General features: G+C 38.3%; 1 protein-coding gene across 1 annotated transcript in view; it reads right to left on the bottom strand.

Annotated features, from left to right (window-relative positions):
• Nucleotides 1–21,089, bottom strand: part of RAB31 (RAB31, member RAS oncogene family) — a 117,455-nt gene that overhangs the window by 38,297 nt on the left and 58,069 nt on the right. Inside the window, exons 3-4 of the mRNA XM_006920080.3 lie at nt 17,533–17,614; nt 1,066–1,137 (exon numbers count right to left, since the gene is read on the bottom strand). Of these exons, the coding sequence (XP_006920142.1) occupies nt 1,066–1,137; nt 17,533–17,614 (154 nt within the window). The remainder of the gene's footprint in view (nt 1–1,065; nt 1,138–17,532; nt 17,615–21,089) is intronic.

Raw genomic sequence — 21,089 nt, 5'->3', positions numbered from 1 at the left:
ATCCCATGTACATAACCCTATGTATTTCATACATAACCCTACATATTTCAACCAAGTAGAAATACAAACCCAACACAATTTAATGGAAAAAGTATTTTCAGGACTTTCATGTAGATAAACATACTAAACCTGTCTTGTCATAATTAGCTAAATTATCCTTCAATATCCTGTAAAAGTTTCACTTTTCTAAAACTGAAATTTAATAAAGTGAATAAAGTCCTATCAGTAATTTTCTTCTATAAATAGCATTAATTTAAAAGTATAGCCATGACTTAAGATGAAAAAGGACCTAGGCATAGAACTAAAATAATGTTCATACTTACTTCAGGAAAGAAAAGAAAAATACACACACACACACACACACACACACACACGCACACACACACTTTAGAGTCCTGTTTTCCTTTCTGCCTTTTACTCACAACTGTCCTCTGGGAAACAAGCCAAGGCAGACACATTTAGGTAAAAGTGGTCAGGAACTCCAGGACGCAACTGTGAAGAATCATTAAACTACTGGTCCCTGTGCACTGAGTCAGCACTCCAGGAGTGAGAAAAAATGTCAGCATACCATTGCAGTTATTTGTTGATGGATATCCTAGATCCTCAATGTGATCACTAAAAATATATTTATGTTAAATGTAGACAGACACACTATACATACATAAACACTTTCCTTGGCATTTTAAACAGTGTGATTGAAACACTAATAGAAAATAAGCATCCTATAATTATAAAACATGAAAAACTTAAAGATAGTTTTCCTTTTCCTAAAAAGCTAATATTCTAGAGAATAATCCTAACAGGCATGACCTTGCCTCTATAAACAGAGTCAATTTTAAAAACGACCGTTCATTGTTGTTTATTTAATTTAGCAGATAAACTAAAATGTTTCATTACATATAGGTGAAATAAACTCAATACATAGTGTTCATAATCCCCATTCACCACATTATGAAATCTCATACCAGGCTACTGTCAAGACTCACGCAGTGAAGTCTCTGCTTTGGTCTTTCTAAGACAGAGAATCACCATAAATCACCTAAATTCTAACGGGGACATTCTTACCTGTTTGGTAATGTCGTACACTATGACAGCTGCAGCAGATCCACGATAGTACATGGGAGCCAGGGAGTGAAACTGTTGAGGAACAATGAACAGTTTTAAGCCAAAGTGAACACATCTCATGAAATCTTAAATTAAATATAAAACTTTATCCTACATGATCTTTACATAAGATCACTGAATTTCCTTTAGAATTTTCCCAGGGTTTATATTAAATAACAAATTTTCCTCCTCAACCTCACATATGCTTATGGTTTATAGACTATGAAATTCACTCTTGGGCAAAGGCCAAAAATAAATTTTATTTTAAATATTAATATCCTATGAAATTTCTTTTTTCTACTGATCATCATTTATCTAATATGGCTGACCAGGGCAATCTCATTAGAATTATACAGCAGTAAGAAAAAGATGCTTGCCAAGGGCAAGAATAAGGAGTCTGGCACAGATGACAAGACCCTAGCTGAGCCATTAATGAGGAACACTGCAGCAAGGACATCTCAGCAACCGCCCGCGGGTCTGGATGGCTTTGTCCCTTGAAGGCATGACAAATGGTGACAGAGATGAGCTTCATTCCAAAATGTGAGCAATGCGAGTCTTGTTGGTCATTAGAACCATTTATCCCTAAGTAGGATAAGTACTCTGAGGATACATACAGATTTTATGTATATTTTGAAGAATATATCTTTGAATATATTTGAATATCTTTGAATATATTTGAAGAATATATTGTACAATATATTGAAGAGTATATATTTGAAAGTCATTAAGAAAAAGATAATTCAGTTCAACAGAAAAATGGACAAAGAATGGATGGATAGATAGATAGATTGATAAACAGGAAGAGATAGAAATTGCCAATGAATACTTTAAAACATGTTCAACTATAATAAAAGAAATGAAAACAAAAGCAATGGTGAGGCACTTACTAATTTATTAAATATTTGAAAGATTTATCATATCCAGTCTGTGTGGATTTTCTTTAAAAAGATGCTCAGCATCACTAATTAGTCATCAGGGAAATGCAAATCTAAACCACAATGAGATACCACCTCACACCTGTTAATATGGCTGTTATTTTAAAAAAAAGTGACAAATGTTGGTGAGGATAGAGAGAAAAGGGAATCCTTGTACACTGTTGGTGGGAATTTTAATTGGTGTAGCCAATACGGAAAATAGTATGGAGATTCCTCAAAAACCTAAAAAGAAACTATCACATGATCCAGCAATTTCTCTTTGGGGTATATACCCGAAGGAAATGAAATTGGTACCTCAAAGCAGGATCTGTACTCGCATGTTCATTGCAGCATTATTCGCAATAGACATGACATGGAAACAACCTAAGCATTTGTAGACAAATAAATGGATAAAGAAAACGTGGTAGATATATACACAATGGAATATTACCCAGCCTTATAAAAGGAGATCCTGCCATTTGCAACAACATGGATGAACCTGAAGGACATTATGCTAAGTGGAATAAGCCAGAAAGAAAAAAACTGCATGATCTCACTTTATGTATAATCTAAAAATGTCAAACACATAGAAGTGGAGAGTACGGTGGTGGTTACCAAGAGCTTGGGGGGTTGGGAGATGCTGGTCAAAAGGGACTAAGCTGCAGTTATGTGAGATGAATAAATTCTAGAGATCTAATGTACAGTATGATGAATATGGTTAATAATACTGTATTAAATCTGGAAATTTGCCAAGAAAGATTTCAGGTGCTCTCATCGTTTTTTTAAAAAGGTGATTATGTGAGGAGATATGTTAATTGCATTGACTGTAGTAATGTATATGTACATCAATCACCATGTCATACATTTTAAATATATACGATTTTTATTTTAAAGAGACCTTCCTTCAAAGACACTGTCGGTAATATATATCAAAAGTTGAAATGTACATACTGTTTGACCCAGTAATTCCACTTATAGGAACATATACTGGAGTGATCATCACACACACAAAAATACTCATCCCTATATGTGGGAGCAAATATTTAAAATCAACCTAAAGATTAATCATAGAGAATTCATTAATGCTGTACATATGTAATGAAATATTCCACAATAATTAAAATGATAATGAGGATTTTTTATAGGAAAATAAGCTTTGATATACTATTAAATAAAGAAATAGTCTCAAAGCAGCATATGTGGCATAATATAATTTAGGATAAAATGATACGTGGGTGTGTGTCTGTGTGCAGGTATAACATAATGTTTCTCAAAATATTAATGGCAGGATTTCTAGTGATTTGCACATTTTCCTTATGAGTCTGAGTAGCAAAAATTGTTACAATGGTTTTTAAGTTTTAAAAAGAAGGAGTCATTTTTATTGGGGTAATATTAGGGGAGGGAACAGGGAGGGAATGAAGGAAGGAGGGATGGAGCCTGAAGCTTTTCCGGCAAACAATAAAATAATCGCTCATTCGATTTTATTTCCCACACAATACTGATCATGGAATAAGCACTTGCCAAACTGACGTGATCCTATTTGGAAACCTGAAGCACATCACAGTATTGCGCTGAAGAATGCTAGTGTGGCTCTAGCAAGAGTGGAAGGAAGCAGGTGACTCTTTGCCAATTCCATGCCCTCCTGAAAGTCTCCAATTTGAAGAGAAATTGCCCTGGTGCCTCTGTGGTTTTCAGACAAGGGATCTGGCTAGATGGAGCTCAGGATGAACCCAGGAGTTCCTAGCTAAAGGGCTTGGGCCACTTGCCAGGACTCCCTGGAGAACAGCAAGCTATTTACCACACGTGCCTTTCCATAGTCACTGACTGCCCAGCACCGTGTGTTTTTTATAACATTAGGCATCAATAAGTCTATTCTAATCTACCCTTTGGCAATTCACTCCACATGTAGAAAACAAAATTAAAATTCCTGCCCAGACAGAAAAAGAGCAATGTTATTTTTTAAAAATTCCTGCTTTGCTAAGAGTAGGAAATGCATATAGGTATCCTTTTAGCCCAATTATATACATTATTTCAAAATAGCCTCCATACAAGAATGGTCCATTCAAACACACCAAGAAGGAGAGTCAGTACAAAATTTATATCTCAAAAATCAAGGTACACAAGCACAAGGAGGAGCAAATCGTGGACATCTTCTAAGACAGTTCATTTTCAGCTGTAACACCATGAACTGAATCTAAAATGGTCTCATGAATTATTGAATAGAACTTTGTTTATAATGCATTACTTGTTCTTTCCTTCCTCCAAATGGAATCATTTTTAAATAAATCTGTTGGTAATGCCACTTAAATGACTTTATTGCCAGGGACTTCGGAGTTCGATGAGTTAAAAGTTCACATCTCAGTTCCGAAACCCAATAATGCATTGACCAAAGGATAATATTAGTGGAGAACAAAAGGATAAATCACTTCTAGCCTACAATGTGTATACTTTTCCCCATACAAATATAAAACAAAAGCACCACAATCGGTCTCAATACTCAACACGACATAACTCAATTTCCATGGCGTCAGAAGACTGATAAAACACTCACATAAAAGATTATTCCGGAAACAAAGCCCACAATCATAAGAGGTTGATACAATTTTTTTAGCCTCACCTTAAAAGTTTTTGAAAATTAGCACAACAGATGCCAATTCAAAATCCTTCCTTCTCTAACTATTAAACAGAATATTTGTAATATCAAATTAAAGTAATCAGGTAACTCTCAGAAGCACAGGGAATTGTGAAAAGCTAATTTGTCCCCTCAAAAAAAATGGCTATTTATGTCCTTAGTATATGTGAATTTTTGTTTTTTAATTGTTGGCTATCTACAGGATAAGGGAAAACATATTGGCCTTCGAGCTTCTTAGACTCCTCAGCTTTGACAGATGCTAATAACCCTGTCCTCATTTGCAACAACTGGTAGAAGGATAAGCAGACATAAGCTTTCTGGAAAGCAACTGGACAAAGTATTCTGAGAGTCTTGAAAAAGTTCACATGCTTCGATTCAACAATTCCACTTCTGAAGGGAATAATCTGAGAAGATCACAAAGTAACCAGAATTCATTCTAGAATGATCAATAATGCTGAAAAATTGGAACCAACCTCAATGTCTAACCATTAGGGATCGGAAACATAAATTTGGCTTAGCCATATAGTGCAGCAGTCTCCAACCTTTTGGGAATCAGGGACCGGTGCTCCTATGAGAATCTAATGCCTGATGATCTGAGGTGGAGCTGAGGCGATGATGCTAGCACTAGGGAGTGGCTGCAGATGGCTCGTCCGCCTACCACTCACCTCTTGCTGTGCAAACTGGTTCTTAACAGGCCAAGGACCAGTACCAGTCCATGGCCCAGAGGTTGGGGACCCCTGATATTGTGAACTATCAAGCAGCAGTTAAACTCAAGTTTCCAAAAAATATGAAATGACACAGGCAAGATGGCCTAGTTTTATATTTCCCAAGGGTCTTCTATCTATAGAAATCTGGGCCCTTGAGATGCTTTTTGGAAAAAAGCTTTCTTGGCCAAATAAATTTGATAAACACTATGTATAAAAATGCTTCCCTGGAGGTTTACAAAGTATTATTAGTACCTTAAAGTCTCTGAAAATGTCTATAGTAAAGAAACCTATTAATTTTGATGTAAACTCAGGATTCATAATTTATTTCTTTACCACTTTTTCAAGTAGTATATATTAACACCTAGGAACCCAGTATGCTTGGAACCCACCATACACACATAACATGAAGAGACCTAGACTTAAGGCGGAGTCCAGAGACCTGTGTCTGGCTCTATATTCATTTCATATTTTTTAACATGGAGGGAGCAGTGGGAATAGGGGTGGTGGCGATAGCTAAGGTCCTTTCTGCTCTGTGAAGATACTCGTGGCTGCGGCAAGACAGGCTCTGCATGGAACCTCCTTCCCTTGCTCAGCTCTTGATTCTTTTGAGTGCCTTACCTGCAACACAGACCCTCCTTCTCCCCATGCCACACCATCCTGTGCGTGCGTGTGCGTGCGTGTGTGTGTGTGTGTGTGTGTGTGTGTACATATCACACAGTGGAAAGTATTATTCCAAAAAATCTCCTAATCCTTTAGACCACCCAGTCTGCTTCAGGCAAAATTCCTTAAATGTAGGTTTGTGGCATCATAAATTCCATAGCAGCAAAATTCAGCACGTCAAGAATGAGCAGTGGTGGAAAATACACAAAGTTTCCAAACAAGGACAGGCTCCAGCTGGGCTCGGCTTCCAGGGATGAGAATTATGCAGGCCAGAAGGCTCTGGCATCGCGTCCAGGAACTTGCAGGGATTGGTTCTGTATTACGATTTTCAGAGAACGCTCTGTCCCTGGTGAGTCACTTCAGTGCAGCCTGGGAGCCAGTGCTGGTCTGTCTCAGGTGCCAGTGTGCAATCAGAAATTCTCACTCTCTCACAGGATGCTGAGGCCACGGACAGTCAAGGGCAGAAGTCAAAACATATCCAGCAGTCCATTAGGATTCAAACAAAGAGGGAAGAAGTAGAGAAAAATTCCTGACATTCGCAACATTCTCAGCTGGCAAAGGCTGAATGGAAAAACCATTAATGAATGTTCTCTCTGTGCCATTCAGAAGAACATTCCTGGCTTTTACACAGACCCTCTCTCTCCACAGAAAAGCAGAGCGCCTGTTTCATATGCCTACTCAGAAGTCCTAAAACATAATAGTATGTGAAGTTGAACAGAAAAGGGCTGGGAGACCTATTACTGAACTATTAACAATGGCTATTTCTGAATTATACCATTACAGGCAGACCACCACCTATTAGAATATTTCTGAATTATTATTTTTTTAATTTTTACTTTTGGATACATTACTTTTGCAACAAGAGGGGATCTCTTTTCTCTTTCTCTCTTTTCTTTTAATGTGCCAATTAATGTCAAAGAGCCTCCTCAGCATTCAGGAATCAAAGGTGTGAATGAAAAGAGCCAGGAGGAAGTGGGTTTTAGAGGTGACCTGCATGCTTTTGACTCCTTAGGGACAAGATGCTGTGTAAACTTTCTGTAAGAAAAAATGATCTGACATAAATCCAAACATTTTTCCATAAAAAAGTGTTGGGAGAAGGCATAGATTAGTGATTTTTTTTAAAAGACAAGGTAACAAACTGGTATATTCTGATCCCTGGAATAATGTATAAGACAGAGTCAAGGTTTTAAAATGCTGTAGAAATACATTATTCCCACCCATGAAATACCCAACTGCAGGGAACCTCAGCTCTTAATTCCTCTGTTGGCAAGCAAATGGAATTTCCTAAAAGTCCAGAACTATGACCCACCCTGTCTCTACGTCATCGGCGCTTCTCATCACACACAGCCACTGCTTTATGCATCTGGAGGAAATGCGTGAAGGTCAGTCATGTCTCTCCCTCTCTCTGCTCTGCTCTGCCTAGGTTGGTTTAGTCTCTCTCACCCTCGTTTCCTGTAAATGTCTATCTTCAAAATAAGTCTCCCTGCAGAATGAGACAGCAGGCACTCATCATCCAGGTCACGCCTGGGGTAGGACAGACTTCAACCTGAGGACTGTCCCATGGCAGGGCCTGACCCAACACCCCAGAGCTGTGTGCTCCACCCTGCCACCACGGTGCCCACAAGAAATCCTGCCCTTGCTGGGCAGCCACAAGGGGGCCTCCCACATCTGTGACAGCACCTTGCTAGGAACGGGTCCAAAGCCCACAAAACACATTTATAAGCAAGTGGTTTCATTCATTTGCAGTGTACCAGGCACCCAGGCCTCTGCGCTGTTCTCAAGAGCAATGCCAACAGCATCATATGCAGCCTCCAGACCCGGCCCAAAGAGCACTGTCTCAGTCTACTCTCTCCATTCCCAAGCCCAGACCATCTTTCCTTGACCACTTGTCCAGAAGTTTCCATCAGAGCATTTAGATGCTGCAGTGGCCTCCACACTGGCAGCCAGAGAGATCCTGTTTTTAATTGCCAACTTAACGATATTTACTTACATATAGCATAAAATCTAGTTTTAACTGTTTATGGCAGAAATTTTCAAACATATACAGAAGAAGAGATCACAATACAATGCACTTCCATGTTCTTATCAGCTAGTCTCAAGATCACCCCTAACACACAGCCCCTGGAATGCTTCTACCCTCTCCTCACTTCCTACCCCGCCCCCACCACTGGAGTCTTCTGAAAGAAACATTTAACATTACGTTGTGTTAACTATAAACCACTGGGATTTTTTTTTCCCTTCAAATACAAGTCAAAATGTGCCACTTTTCTGTTTGAAATCCTTCTAACTAAAAATAAAATCCAAACTCTGTATATGATACGTAAGGCCCTAGTCACTCATGCACTGGGCCCCACTCCTGCCCATCTCCAGCCCCTGTCCTCCTCACTGCTCCACTCAGCCACTGGGGTCTCAAGGCCTTCCCAGCCCCGAACCTCCTCCATTAGACATCCACAGGCTTATTCCCTCACTTCATTCACACCTTCTCTCAACTGCCTCTTCCTCCAAGAACTCTTCCCTGATGCCAGATGAGGGCCATAGGAGGAACTCAACAAATATTTAATGACTGAACACATGTCATTAACTCTGTGAAGGAAGGTAGACAATAGGGTTGTTCCTATTTTACAGATGAGAAAACAGGCTTGGAATGGTTACGTAAATTGCCCACAGAAACACAACTCTTGAATGGTAGAAACTAGACCTTGAACACAGCTCTTCTGACTCCAAATTCCATGCTTTGTCCACTCCTCAGTTACTTCTCTGAAATGAAACACTGCTTAAGTTGATATAATAAAGATATATGTTTATGCTAAATTTATTCATTCAGTAAGTATCTATTGAACACCTGGTATGTGACAGGTACTATTCTAAGCAATGAGGAGAAAAAAGCTCCCAGAGATGCCCACATCCTAATCCCTGGAACCTGTGAATATGTTTTGTATGGTACATGGCAAAGGGGAATTAGGGTTGCAGACAGAGTTAAGGTTGCTAACCAACTGACTTTGAGATTACCCTGAATTGTCCGGGTGGACCCAATGTCAACTCAAGGGTCCTTACAACTGGAAGAGGGAGGCAAGAGAGTAAGAAAGATTTGAAGATGTTGTGCTGCTGGCTTTGAAGATAGAAGGGGCCACTACCCAAGAGAGGCAGGCAGTCTCTGAAAAGGCAAGAAAATGGATTCTTCCCGGAGCCTTCAGAAAGGAACACAGTGTGCTCTGGTATGAGCCTGGCGAGACTCATTTTGGACTTCTCATCTTCCGCATGGAGAGAGTAAATCTACTAAATGTGTGGTCCCCTGTTACAGCAGCCATAGGCAACAAACAGAGAAGGAGAAGAAGACAGACAAGATCTCTGGCCTCAAAAGGCAAATGTTTTCCTTGGAGTGAAGGGTGGAGTCAGGCCACCTTCAAAGGGGCTGCCCTGGATATAAGAGTCTCCAAACTGCGAATCTGTGCTCCGAAGACACTCCAACTGGTCCTATGTAGACATGTCCTTCAGCACCTCAGTAGTACGTTCCCTTGGTAATTACATGAAGTCCATGTGTCTAATTTCCTGTCAAGAGTGAGATTCACAGGCTTCATAGGCCCTTTTGGCTATATTTTAACCAGATTTAGGAAATTAGCGGCATAAAAGAAAAATAGGAAGAGGAGGGGAGAAAAGAAAACACAACCCAGTAAAGTGGTTCTTGGGTTCTATATACATGCGACCCTAGCTCTTGGCTTCTCCAGTGCCCGTCTCCAGCTCGGCTGCTATAATTGTCACCACATATCCTCTAATAGTCAGCAAAATGGAAACTGGCCTCAATCCAAGAGGCACAGACAGCGCCTCATAATTAGAAGCTACTTAGGGCATCCCAGACTAAAATGCACACCAGTAAAATGTCGTGGCCAACTTGTGAAGAATCATATAATGGAGTTACCTTCCCTCTCAGAACATGCCTGTCCCTGAGGAAGGCACACAGAGGACGAGGAGATGTCCACTGGGAAACACAAAAAACAGTGGGGTCTACAGTGACATAGAAAATGCAGAAGGGGTAAGGGGCTGGGTCTCCTTTAGGGCAGGACAAGCTCATCTTTGCTTCTTAAGACCAACTCATGGTTGAGATTTTCCTCCCTGCTGTCCCTGTCTCCCACTTCCCATTCCCTTTCCTTCACTTCCAGCTTTCCCACCTCACTAGCTGAGCTCAGAAATGTTTCAAGTGTTTCCTGAAGGACTTAATAAATTTATCTTAATATATGGACATGTTCTTCTTTCTCTCCTGTCAGTGTCATTCTGACACCCAGCTCTGCACCTCAGCTCCTAATTTCCTAAACAACACCAACACCCCCAAACAGCACAACTTCAGAAACATGTGCCAGCGCTGGTGGCTCTGGCTCTGCCCACACAGACGCCCACAGACGACCCTCCTGAAATAACACTGCCATGCTCTCCTTCTGTAATTTCTGTCGCCAGCGTTCAAACATCACTGTGCCACTTCAGCTGTACCACTTCTTCTAAAAGGAGATGGCATGGCATTGCCCTATCAATAGCTGTTTATCTCATTTTTAATAGCACACACTCTATCTACAAGCTTCTGATCTGTATCCTTGCTATGGGGGGAAGACCTGGGAGTGGAGAGAGGAAATATTTATTTCTCTTACAGGATCTCAATTTGCACTAATTAAAAGCACTGTTCTCTTGAGAAGGTGGGGGAGGGGGGCGGCAAAATCGTGTATTTACTCTACCCTCTCCCACCAAAAGGAGGTTCCTATGAAAATCATTCTCTAGTGAGTTTGTGGAGAAGGTGCCACAGGGTGAAGCAGTCCCCATCCAACAGCAGGTTAAGAGGCAAATTCTAAGTGTGTGCTCTTTGCTGATGGCGTTTACAGCTGGGCCTGTATTTCCAGTGGCAGCACAACAAGCAGAGGAGAAAACAAAGAGCAGCTCATTCTGAGCATGTAAGAGGCCCCATTCTTCAAGGACTCCCCGAAGGTCAAACTTCTCCTGACTTTAATAATGGCCTATGAATAGTGATCCGCTTTCCTGACCATAGGCTCCAGGGCCCTGAAGAAAGAAGGAAAGAGAGCAAAAAGTTTCTTTTGATGTGTGTAAAGCCTGACCTTGACCTGGGATATCTGACATCTTTGGTTCTTTTTTCCTTCTCATGCACCCATTTGGGCCTAGCACGTACAATGCGGCTTTGTTCGTCTGCATCCTGGCCCTCTGAGCACAGGTGGTCCAATCACTTAACCTTTCAAACTATGGGAGACTGGTAGGTGCTTGCAAAATTAAGCCAAAGTCAGCAAACAAGCAGGATGGTTAAATGGTTAAACAGTGCATGATGCCCAGATTTCATGGCTTCATCCATTAAACTGTCAGCTCCTGGAGGGCATAAGCATGACTTCTCCTTCTTCAGGTATTCAGGGTTCAAAGAAAACTTTCAACAGGAGCAAGTTAATAAACTTGTTTGTGCAAATAGATGTTTATTACATTATTTTATGTGCTTTTCTGGAATACCTGAAATACTTCACAATTGAAAAAAAAAAGTTTGTGTACTCACTAAGAAAGTGACTATAAGCCTTTTGAATCAATGGGTTTCAGAATATTATCATACTATTTAGCAATACGTATTAAGGTAATAAATCTGGTCCTAAGTTAGAGAATATTGCTCAGAAAAACTGAATCAGCTTCAAATAACACTATTTTGAAGACAGATTCCTTTTAAAAGACATAATTTAGTCAAATATCATAAATTTCAAGTCTAATAATGGTTTGGTAAATTTTAAGTGATAACTTTACAAATATAACCTTGTTTATGGTTTTATATGAATTTATTATAGAGAACACATTTAAACACTTTAAAAATTTAATACTTTATTCAGAATATTTCTTTATATACCACTCTGGAATCAAGGCTGCATTTCCAATCCATGCATAATCTCCAAACAGACAAAAGACATTATACAACTTGCTTACCATTCATAATTTAATGGTTTAATGAGTAAATAACCTCAAATTCATCTATAGATTCAGTACAATTCCTATCAAAATTCTAGCTGATTTCTCTGTAAAAATTTACAAGCTGATCCTAAAACTCATGTGGAAATGCAAAGGACCCAGAATAGCCAAAACAATCTTGATAAAGGAAAACAAAGTTGGAGGAGGCATACTTTTCAATTCCAAAACTTACTACAAAGCTACAATAATAGGGGTAATGTGGTACTGGCATAAGGATAGAATTTTAGATCAAAGAAATAGAACTGAGAGTCCAGAATTAAACTCTCACGTTTGTGGTCAACTGCTTTTCAGCAAAGGTGCCAGGATAATTAATTGGTCAAAGAACAGTCTCCAACAAACTGTTGAGGCAACTGATTTTGTGTGATAGTGACATACAAAGAATGAAGCTGAATCCCTTTTTCATAAGATAACACAAAAATTAACGACAAATGGATCACAGAGCTAAAGGTAAGAGCTAAAACTGTAAAACTCTTAGAAGAACATGTAGGAGTAAATCTTTGTGACCTTGAGTTAAACAAAAACAAGTATTGGCAAGAATGTGGAGAACTGGAAACCCCAAACATTGCAGGTAGGAATAGGAAATGGTGCAGCCACTTTGGAAAATGATTTGGCAGGTCCTCAAAATGCTAACCTTAGAGTTACTATAAAACCCATCAATTTTGAAACAACCCAAACATCCGTTAACTGGCAAATGGATAAACAAAGTGTAGTACAATCATACAATGGAATATTAACCAGCCACAAAAAGGAAGGAAGCACTGATCTATGTTACAGCATGGATGAACCTCAATAACTGTTATGCTAAGTGAAAGCCAGTCACAAAAATCTACATATTGTGATTTCATTTATATGAAATATCCAGATTAGACAAATCTAGAGATTGAAATTAGGCTATGTCTGAAGGACGTGGGGGGAGGCTATTTTTTTAGTTTGTACTTGTGTTCTCCAATTTCATCTTTAAAAAGCACAAAATAATGAATTTCACTTCAGAAGTCAATCTATTCCACTTTAGATGTGTTTGTAAAATAGTAAAGAGCCGGGGTTTCCAACCCTCAGGCCTTGGACCATACCAGCCTGAAGCCTGTTAGGAACCAGGCCACACAGCAAGAGGTGAGCGGCAGTTGAGGGAGCAAAGCTTCATCTGTATTTGCAGTGCTCCCCAGAGCTAGCATCACCGCCTCAGCTCCACCTCAGATCATCAGACTTTAGATTCTCATAGGAGGACCAGTCCCTGGTGTCAAAAAGGTTGGGGACCACTGGTAAAGAGTTTTTATGCTAATAATGGAACCATCAATTCAACTTTGTGGAATTTGTGACTGTGATTCATGTGAAACCTAAATTTTATAAACGCAACAGTCCACTAGGAAAGGCAGGCAACTATTAACACTGAACTCAACCAAATAAAACAAAAGAATAAGATGATGTTAATATTTTTCCATGTGAGATTCTTAGAATAATGTTGCTCTGATGGATCAAACCAAGAGAATGCAGCCTGAAATTCTTCCAAGATATTGACATTTTTTATGGAGTTATCCTCTGGATTGCAATTGTATTTTAAAGCAGAAACAGAATGATTTGGAAGCACATATCTAGAAAATGAAAGTTACATTTCCTATCTTGACGAGACATTTTTAATAGCAATAAGGATATTCTCGTCCCCAGTTTAGTAGAAAAACAAAGACATCAAAAGAAAACTCAGTGTGAAAGAATGACTTGTTGACATATTAGGACGGAAGTCTCATCACCCCATCCGGAATCCTGACAGATGGAAGACGGGAGGACAGAAGTGGACAGATCAATTTCTTTCTCTCCCCTGGGGATCTCTCTGAGCTGCGATTCCTGCGTGCATCCTTCTGACCTACTGCGGCTCTTCCTAACAGCTCAGCATAAAGCAGAAACCAACACAACCCATTGGAAGAGGACAGGATGAAAAAGCCCACGAAAGCCCATACTCACCCCCTCTCAACACCTCTCAGCAGCAACAAACTAAACACACAAATCTTGAAAATGTTAAGCTTTTAACAAATTAGATTCAACAATCAATTGGAAATGATTACATTTTTTAAAACTTTTTTTTTCTACAGAGGCACTTTATGGATTACCACTTGCCACTGAATCACAGGATGCCCACCATAGTTGGCGGAATGAAAGCAAAATTAAGACAGCAAATCATGAATGAAAACTCTCTTATACAAAGAGAGGGAGGAGGAGTGGTATCTTTTTACATTTCCAGTGCTCAGAGGAAAAAATAATTTTCAAGAGTATGAATTTGTGCTACAAATATAATATACAATTAGTAATGGGCAGTAAGTAGGACCTTAACAGGAATGTCATGTGTGGTAGGCAGAACTTGGTTCAATCACTCCACAAAGAAACAAATATTGAGCATTTAACACGTGCAAAGCACTGCACCAAGCATTATGCCCCTTTGAGGACACAGAGATCTATATCTTTATATTGTCAAATTATAAATCCAAAGAGATTTTGTTTATTTAAAGTTATGAAAACTAAAGAGAACAGTAGCATATTTCTACAAAGATTAGGAGGGATAATAAAACGCACTGGATTCCAACAATTAATGAGACAGAACAAATAGCAATAGGCACAAGCGACAGCAGGGAATTTATTTTTAGCTCAAACATTAGGCAACGTCATTACAAGCACAATTAAGTCCAGCAACAAGCTGCCAAAACGATTGAAAAATTTCCATCACTGGAGAGATGCAAGACTGTACCAAGGGACACGAGACAAGGACAGCCCGAGGATAACTAAATCAGGTCTTAGAGGGTTAGAGTGATCGGATGACCACAAAGACTGTGTAAATATTCCTCACACTCTCTCCACAAATCTAGATTTTAAAAAGCAGTCACTTGAAATTACCATCCAAAACTCAATAGCTCTTGCCTGAAGCACTGCTATGGAGTCATGCTTTGCACAAATAATTCTAATAATTATAATAATATATAACACTAATTATATATATAATACTAATATAGTACATGCAATACTATGCGTTTTAAAAGTACAGACATTGCAATATAGTTACAGATGTCTAAAACCTTTAATAGTCAAATTTTAGGAAAAACAATTACAATAATTAGAAATAACATTATATAAAATATTTTCTATTGCCATTTTCCTTTGAGATGGTAAGTGGGCCAAACTACAAACCACAGCAGTCACTTTAATGTACCAAATTTCATCAAAACCAATCAACTTCTTGAATAGTATATTAGAAGAGGTAACTACATGTCAAAAACTCTGCTTAGATCTTACAGAAATCTCTCCATAGGAACATTGTATTATCAAATAAAAACAGGTTATAAAAAATCATGATCCCATTGATATGAAATTATCAACACACATATAGTGAGATAACTGAAGAATGGTCATCTAATGTCAATAATGGAAAATACCTGGATAGTAGAATTTTGGATAATTTTACTTTCAACTGTATGGCTTTTGTGTGGTTTTTCTATCAGAACACCACCATAAAGTTCAGGACTCAGACTGCTGGATTCAAATTTCTGTTGTGCGCCTTATTGATTATGTGACCTTGAGCAAGTTACCTCTCTGTGCCTCAATGACCTCAAGCTTTAAATGGGGATAAAAATAGTCCCTACCTCAGAGTGCTGTGAGAGGACTAAATGCGTTAGTACTTGGAAGGCACTCAGAATAGCGCCAAGTAGTAGAAGTAGTAGTACTGCTAATACTAAGCCAGAAATATTCATCAAATTGAATTATTATGCTCATTAATAGCAGCTGCAAAAGCAACTATTTCATGGACAAAAGTAAAAAGGGGAGCAAGAAAATCCCATCGCTTAAGTTTAAATAACAACAAAAAAAAGAAATCAAAAAACTAGCAGAACAACTACAAAGAACACAAAAGTATGTAAAGAAGAGATTCCCTAAGTAGACATTTTTTTCTTTCAATCCATCACTCTCATTTCAGGAGTCAGCATGCACAGCTGACTAACGGAGTTGAAGAGGAGGAACAGGCAGTGGGTTCATGTATGGAAGTCTGTGCTCTCAGTTTAGAAGCAAAATAGCAGACATTCAAATGAGGTTAGCATTTGTGGGCCAGAAGATTTGTCCTCATTTAAAAAAGAGAAGAGAAGAGAAGAGAAGAGAAGAGAAGAGAAGAGAAGAGAAGAGAAGAGAAGAGAAGAGAAGAGAAGAGAAGAGAAGAGAAGAGAAGAGAAGAAAAAAAGAAAAAAAGAAAAAAAGAAAGGAAGGAAGGAAATAAATCTTTGAAACACCTTAATCTACAAACCCCGGAGAGTCAGTTTTAAATGGGGATTTATATAAAATGAAAACCGTATAAACACACACTTGATTTGTTAGGAGTAGATAAAGAAAATGATGGGTTATCCTGAACCCTGGGTTCTCTTCCTTTGAGGGAGAGAGACAATAAACAGAATCAATATGTGAATTAAATAGTATATTAGGAGCTGGCAAGAGCTATGGAGAAAAATGAATTGAGTAGAGTAGGGAGGAAAAGAAGGAAGATGATATTTTAAACGGGATAGGTAGAGAAGGTGACTTTTGTGCTTGGATCACATAAGGGAAGGTTCAACTTATTTCTATAATTATTAGCTCTGATGAAAGTTTTGATCAGGCTGAAAGCTCTCAGTTAATACAAGATATTGGTTATTCCTGTGCTTCACTCATTTATCTTGACCACCCCTTTCAACTCTGATTATATACACTCTAGTTATTACACAAAATCCCTGTTACACACACAGTCTGTTGGTATTTACTATTTCACTTTTTAAAATCTAAAGATAACGAGCTTCTTAAATAATCTTCTTTATAACTCCATACATCATCAAGTTCAAATAAAAAGAATTAAGAATGAGAGAGGTCATCTACTGTTTCTGGTAACCCAACATCCATTCCCCCATTTTCCAGTAAGAGAACCCAGACTTTCCCTGGGGAACTCAGCCCACCTGACTTCCAGTCAATGTGGTTCAGGTGGAGCTGACAGCAGCCCACCTCTTGGGTAAGTGTATTACCTGGCCCTACCAGTAGGAGCATCAAATACCCCAAACTCTGCACAGAATCAAGTTCCAGAGTGAGCGCATGACTCAAATGACCAATGAAAACCCACAAGTGCTGAGACATAGGATGCAACTCGTGAGAAAGAAGTGCTTTCCATCATGGGGTTGCTAAGGTGACAGAATATTAGCCTAGAGTTGCTTATGCAGCCATCCTTGCCACCGTTAGCAAAGGGAAAAAGGAGAGTCTGCCTAAAAATGAAGCCAACCTAGAGGTAAGGAAGCAAATAAAAGGAATAGAGTTGGGTGCCTTTGATAATACATTTGAAAGACTTGAACTCAACCCTGCCTTAAATGGTCACCGCCTTACATTTTTCTCATAGTTGAACAGTACTTTCCTTTTATGCTTAAGTCATTTCAAGCTGGGTTTCTGTCACTTGCAATCACTAGAGTCTTGCTGAATAGAGAGAAACCAGAAACTGATCTCAGTATTTTCCTAGAAGCCAACAACAGCGTATCCTTACCCGTTCCTGACCAGCAGTGTCCCAGATGAGGAATTTATGAAGTTCATTTCCACAAGGCACAGTTTTGGTCATAAAAGACGCCCTGAAAAAGAGAATCAACACCTCCACATTACCAATTACCCTCCACAAGCTTCACAAAGACTTTTGTTTCAAACAAATTAACGTTATGCCTCAGCAAGACTTCAAAAGCTCCCAGCCTCGTCCTTGTCCTTGGAGCCACTAAGAGGAAAGATAGTCTACTAGAATCCTGTCACCAAAAGAAAACATTCTTCATTTTCTATTAGTTCAGCTGGAGGTTTGGGGTTAAATGAAGGCAAAGAATGCATTCGAAATATTTTTCTTCAATTGTTTCCAAAAACATTTATCTTCAATTGTTCTAAGATAATATGCCCAAAATCTGAAAAGAAAAGAAAATCTTATATTTTAAAAACATATTATTATAACAATTAAGAGTGAAAAGGACTGCTGGTATTTGAGCATGTTATAGATCGGGCCTTGCAATGGCCAAATAGAGACTGTCTTACATCTTTACCTATGTTATCAATCCAACACTAGAAACAATAAATAGAATACTATAGTTAATGCCATCCTGCTTGCATAAATACAAGGATAAAGACTGGTAGCTTAACAAATATCTATGCTTTCTCCACACACACACACACACACAAGGAAAAATTTGAAATTTTCAGTAGATAACGAAACACCTGATATATTCTTTTTTGCATATTTCTTCTTAATAAATTTTTCTTTGTACTCATGAAAGATATAAAAATCTAATACAAGGAATGTTTAATACCCCTGAATGTGTGTGTGTAAGATAAAGCTTCCTGTTCATTAAAAAACTGCAAGCATCCCCAATGGTGGAACAACCGGACACGAGAAGCCTCCTGATAAGATGAAATAAGAAGTACGAATATCACCTAGGCAGTGTTCTGGCCAAAAAACTTAATCTGAATTTAATCATGAGAAAACAATCAGGCAAATCTAGAACGTTCTATAATTGGCCTGAATGTTTCAAATACATCAATGTCGTGAAACTCAAACAGAAGGCAAAGAGATTGTTCTAAAATCTAGATTAAGAAGAAAGTGATAAAATAACCAAATGCACGATATGGATCTTGACTGGATCCTTGATTAAAAGAAAAACAGCTTAAAAGACATTTTGAGGACAATTGGAGAAATTTAAATTTATATCAGATATTATCCCTGAATCAAACTTACTTTTCTAGGTATGATAATGGTGTCCGCCATTATGTTCTTATTCTTAGGAGATGCATACTAGAGTTTTTAGGGGTCAAGCGTCAGAATGTCTTCCTTCACTTTTATACAGCCAAGCCGGCCCACCTGGTCCAGCACGGAGTCTAGCCCCGCGTCCCAGTAATATTTCCTCAACTTCTACTACTTTTCCTTGAGACAAACTATAGAAGTCCCAAGGAGAAAACAATGTCCCTGCAACTCCTTCATTATCCCCACAACACACATATACATGCCAAAAGTTAGTAGAGAGCTCTAATTATAAACATACAATTGCACTAACTAGAAATTCTAGTAATTCTTAAGTGATATGACCAAATATTATCAAAATCACATCTGTCCCATGACATGTCATTTCTTTAAAAGTGCTAAAAATATACATCCCAGACTACTGATAAGGGCAAATATATTCTAAAAATTGGAATATCTTTATTACTTTTCCCATTACAAAAGCAATTAATGTACTTTACAAAAAAGGAAATTCAAAAAATGAAAATAAAGAAGGAAATAAAAATCAATTGTCCATTTCACTACCTAGCCACAATCAACATTAGTATAGTTAGTATGTGTCTTTCCAAATTATTTTTATATAACTTTTACCCCCAAAATTCATCATGCTCTAGATAAATTTTGTTTCTCTTCCACTTTATATACTATGGACATCTTTCCATTTCTATGACTACAGACCGACATCATTATCTAAAATGAGTATTATATACCATGTTATAAATTTATTCACTATCCCAATGATAGACATTTTGGTCACCTACTTTTCACTATTATAACAATGATTAAATGAGTATCCTTGTACCTAAATTTTTGTGTTCTTATACAACTATTTCCTTGGAGTCAGTTCTTAGAGGCAGACATGCTCCACTTTTCTATGTTCACTAACTGAGTTGTACCAACCCACATGCCCATGCCAGTGTATGAGGTGACTTTCTCCCAGCCAATACGAATCTTTCAAATCTTTACCAGTGCAACAGGTAGAAAATGATATCTCTGTCCTGTTTTCATTATGCTTATTAAAATTTGGACATCACTGTAGTGTTTATTGTTAACTTGTATTTTTCTTTTGTAAATCTTTACTTCATGACCTGAGCCAGTTTTTCAGTGGGGTGTTCATTTTTTGTTATGCACTTTTGTAGTATTTTACATTAACCTTTGTAATAGTACACTCTAAAAAATATTTTTCCAGTTTAAGCTTTGCCATTTGACTTTATTTATGGAATTTTCTCCACAAATGCCTTCTAACTTTTTATGTAGACAGCTATATTAATATTTTGTTTTTGTATTTATTCGTGTTTTGCGTTTTACTTTGATGTAAGGCAGATTTTCATTTATTCCTCAATATATTCTAGGCAGTGGGATAAACATACATCAATCCTACCCTTTAAAAGTTCTCAGACTTATTAAGGTCATGCCTTTAAAATCTTAGAATCATAGACTTTTAGAACTGGATAAAACACAAAATATCCAGGCCAACCCCCTCACTTTACAGATGGGGTAGGGGTGGAATTTGAGACCTGAAACACTGCACTGACCCTGGTCAAAGAAGAATCTACAGGTACAGTCAGGAAAGAATGCAGAGGCCCTCATTGCCAGCCGGAGTGGAAAGAGCACTTAGAAAGTCCTCAGTTTCCTCGCCTGTGAAATAGGACCAGTATCTGCTCTACATGATCTGGAGGGCTACTGTAGGATTGAATGAGAAAATGACACCTGTGAAATGTCCCCTTGACACACAGTAAGCCTGTGAGGAACAGCTTTAGTAACAGTAGTAAATATATCATATATATATATGATATATAAATATATATAGTAACTATATCATATATATATCATATATATATATGTATGTATGTATACAAACACACACACACACGCACGCAAGCACGCATATGCACACACCCCTCTCTGTTTCTGATTTCTTGCCACTAGGAGAAAGACTATCAGTATTTGAAATGAAGATTGACAATCATTCATATTTTGGTTGTTTGGAGTTGTTTTTTTTCAGCCTCTTTGCTAGCTTTCACTTTTAAGAACCTCAGGTATCTTTTTCTTCTCTACAGATTTCCTTCCAGAATGGTGGAAGGGGGAGCATGGGCAATGCTGAACTGATTTCATTATCTATGAGAACCAAAATCTGGTACAGGTTGAAATAGGGAGACACACACACACACACACACACACACACAAACACACACACACACCTATATAGAGTCAAGATGTAGACACAATCTGCTCGAACAGCAGAGCCAAGATTTTCCAGTGTGAGGCACAGGAGATGATAAGAATTAACTCTC

Source organism: Pteropus alecto, unplaced genomic scaffold (genome assembly GCF_000325575.1).
Source record: "Pteropus alecto unplaced genomic scaffold, ASM32557v1 scaffold146, whole genome shotgun sequence".
NCBI classification, from domain to species: Eukaryota; Metazoa; Chordata; class Mammalia; order Chiroptera; family Pteropodidae; genus Pteropus; species Pteropus alecto.
Note: the sequence above shows the minus strand (reverse complement) of the source record. Positions and strands in the feature narration are given on the sequence as shown.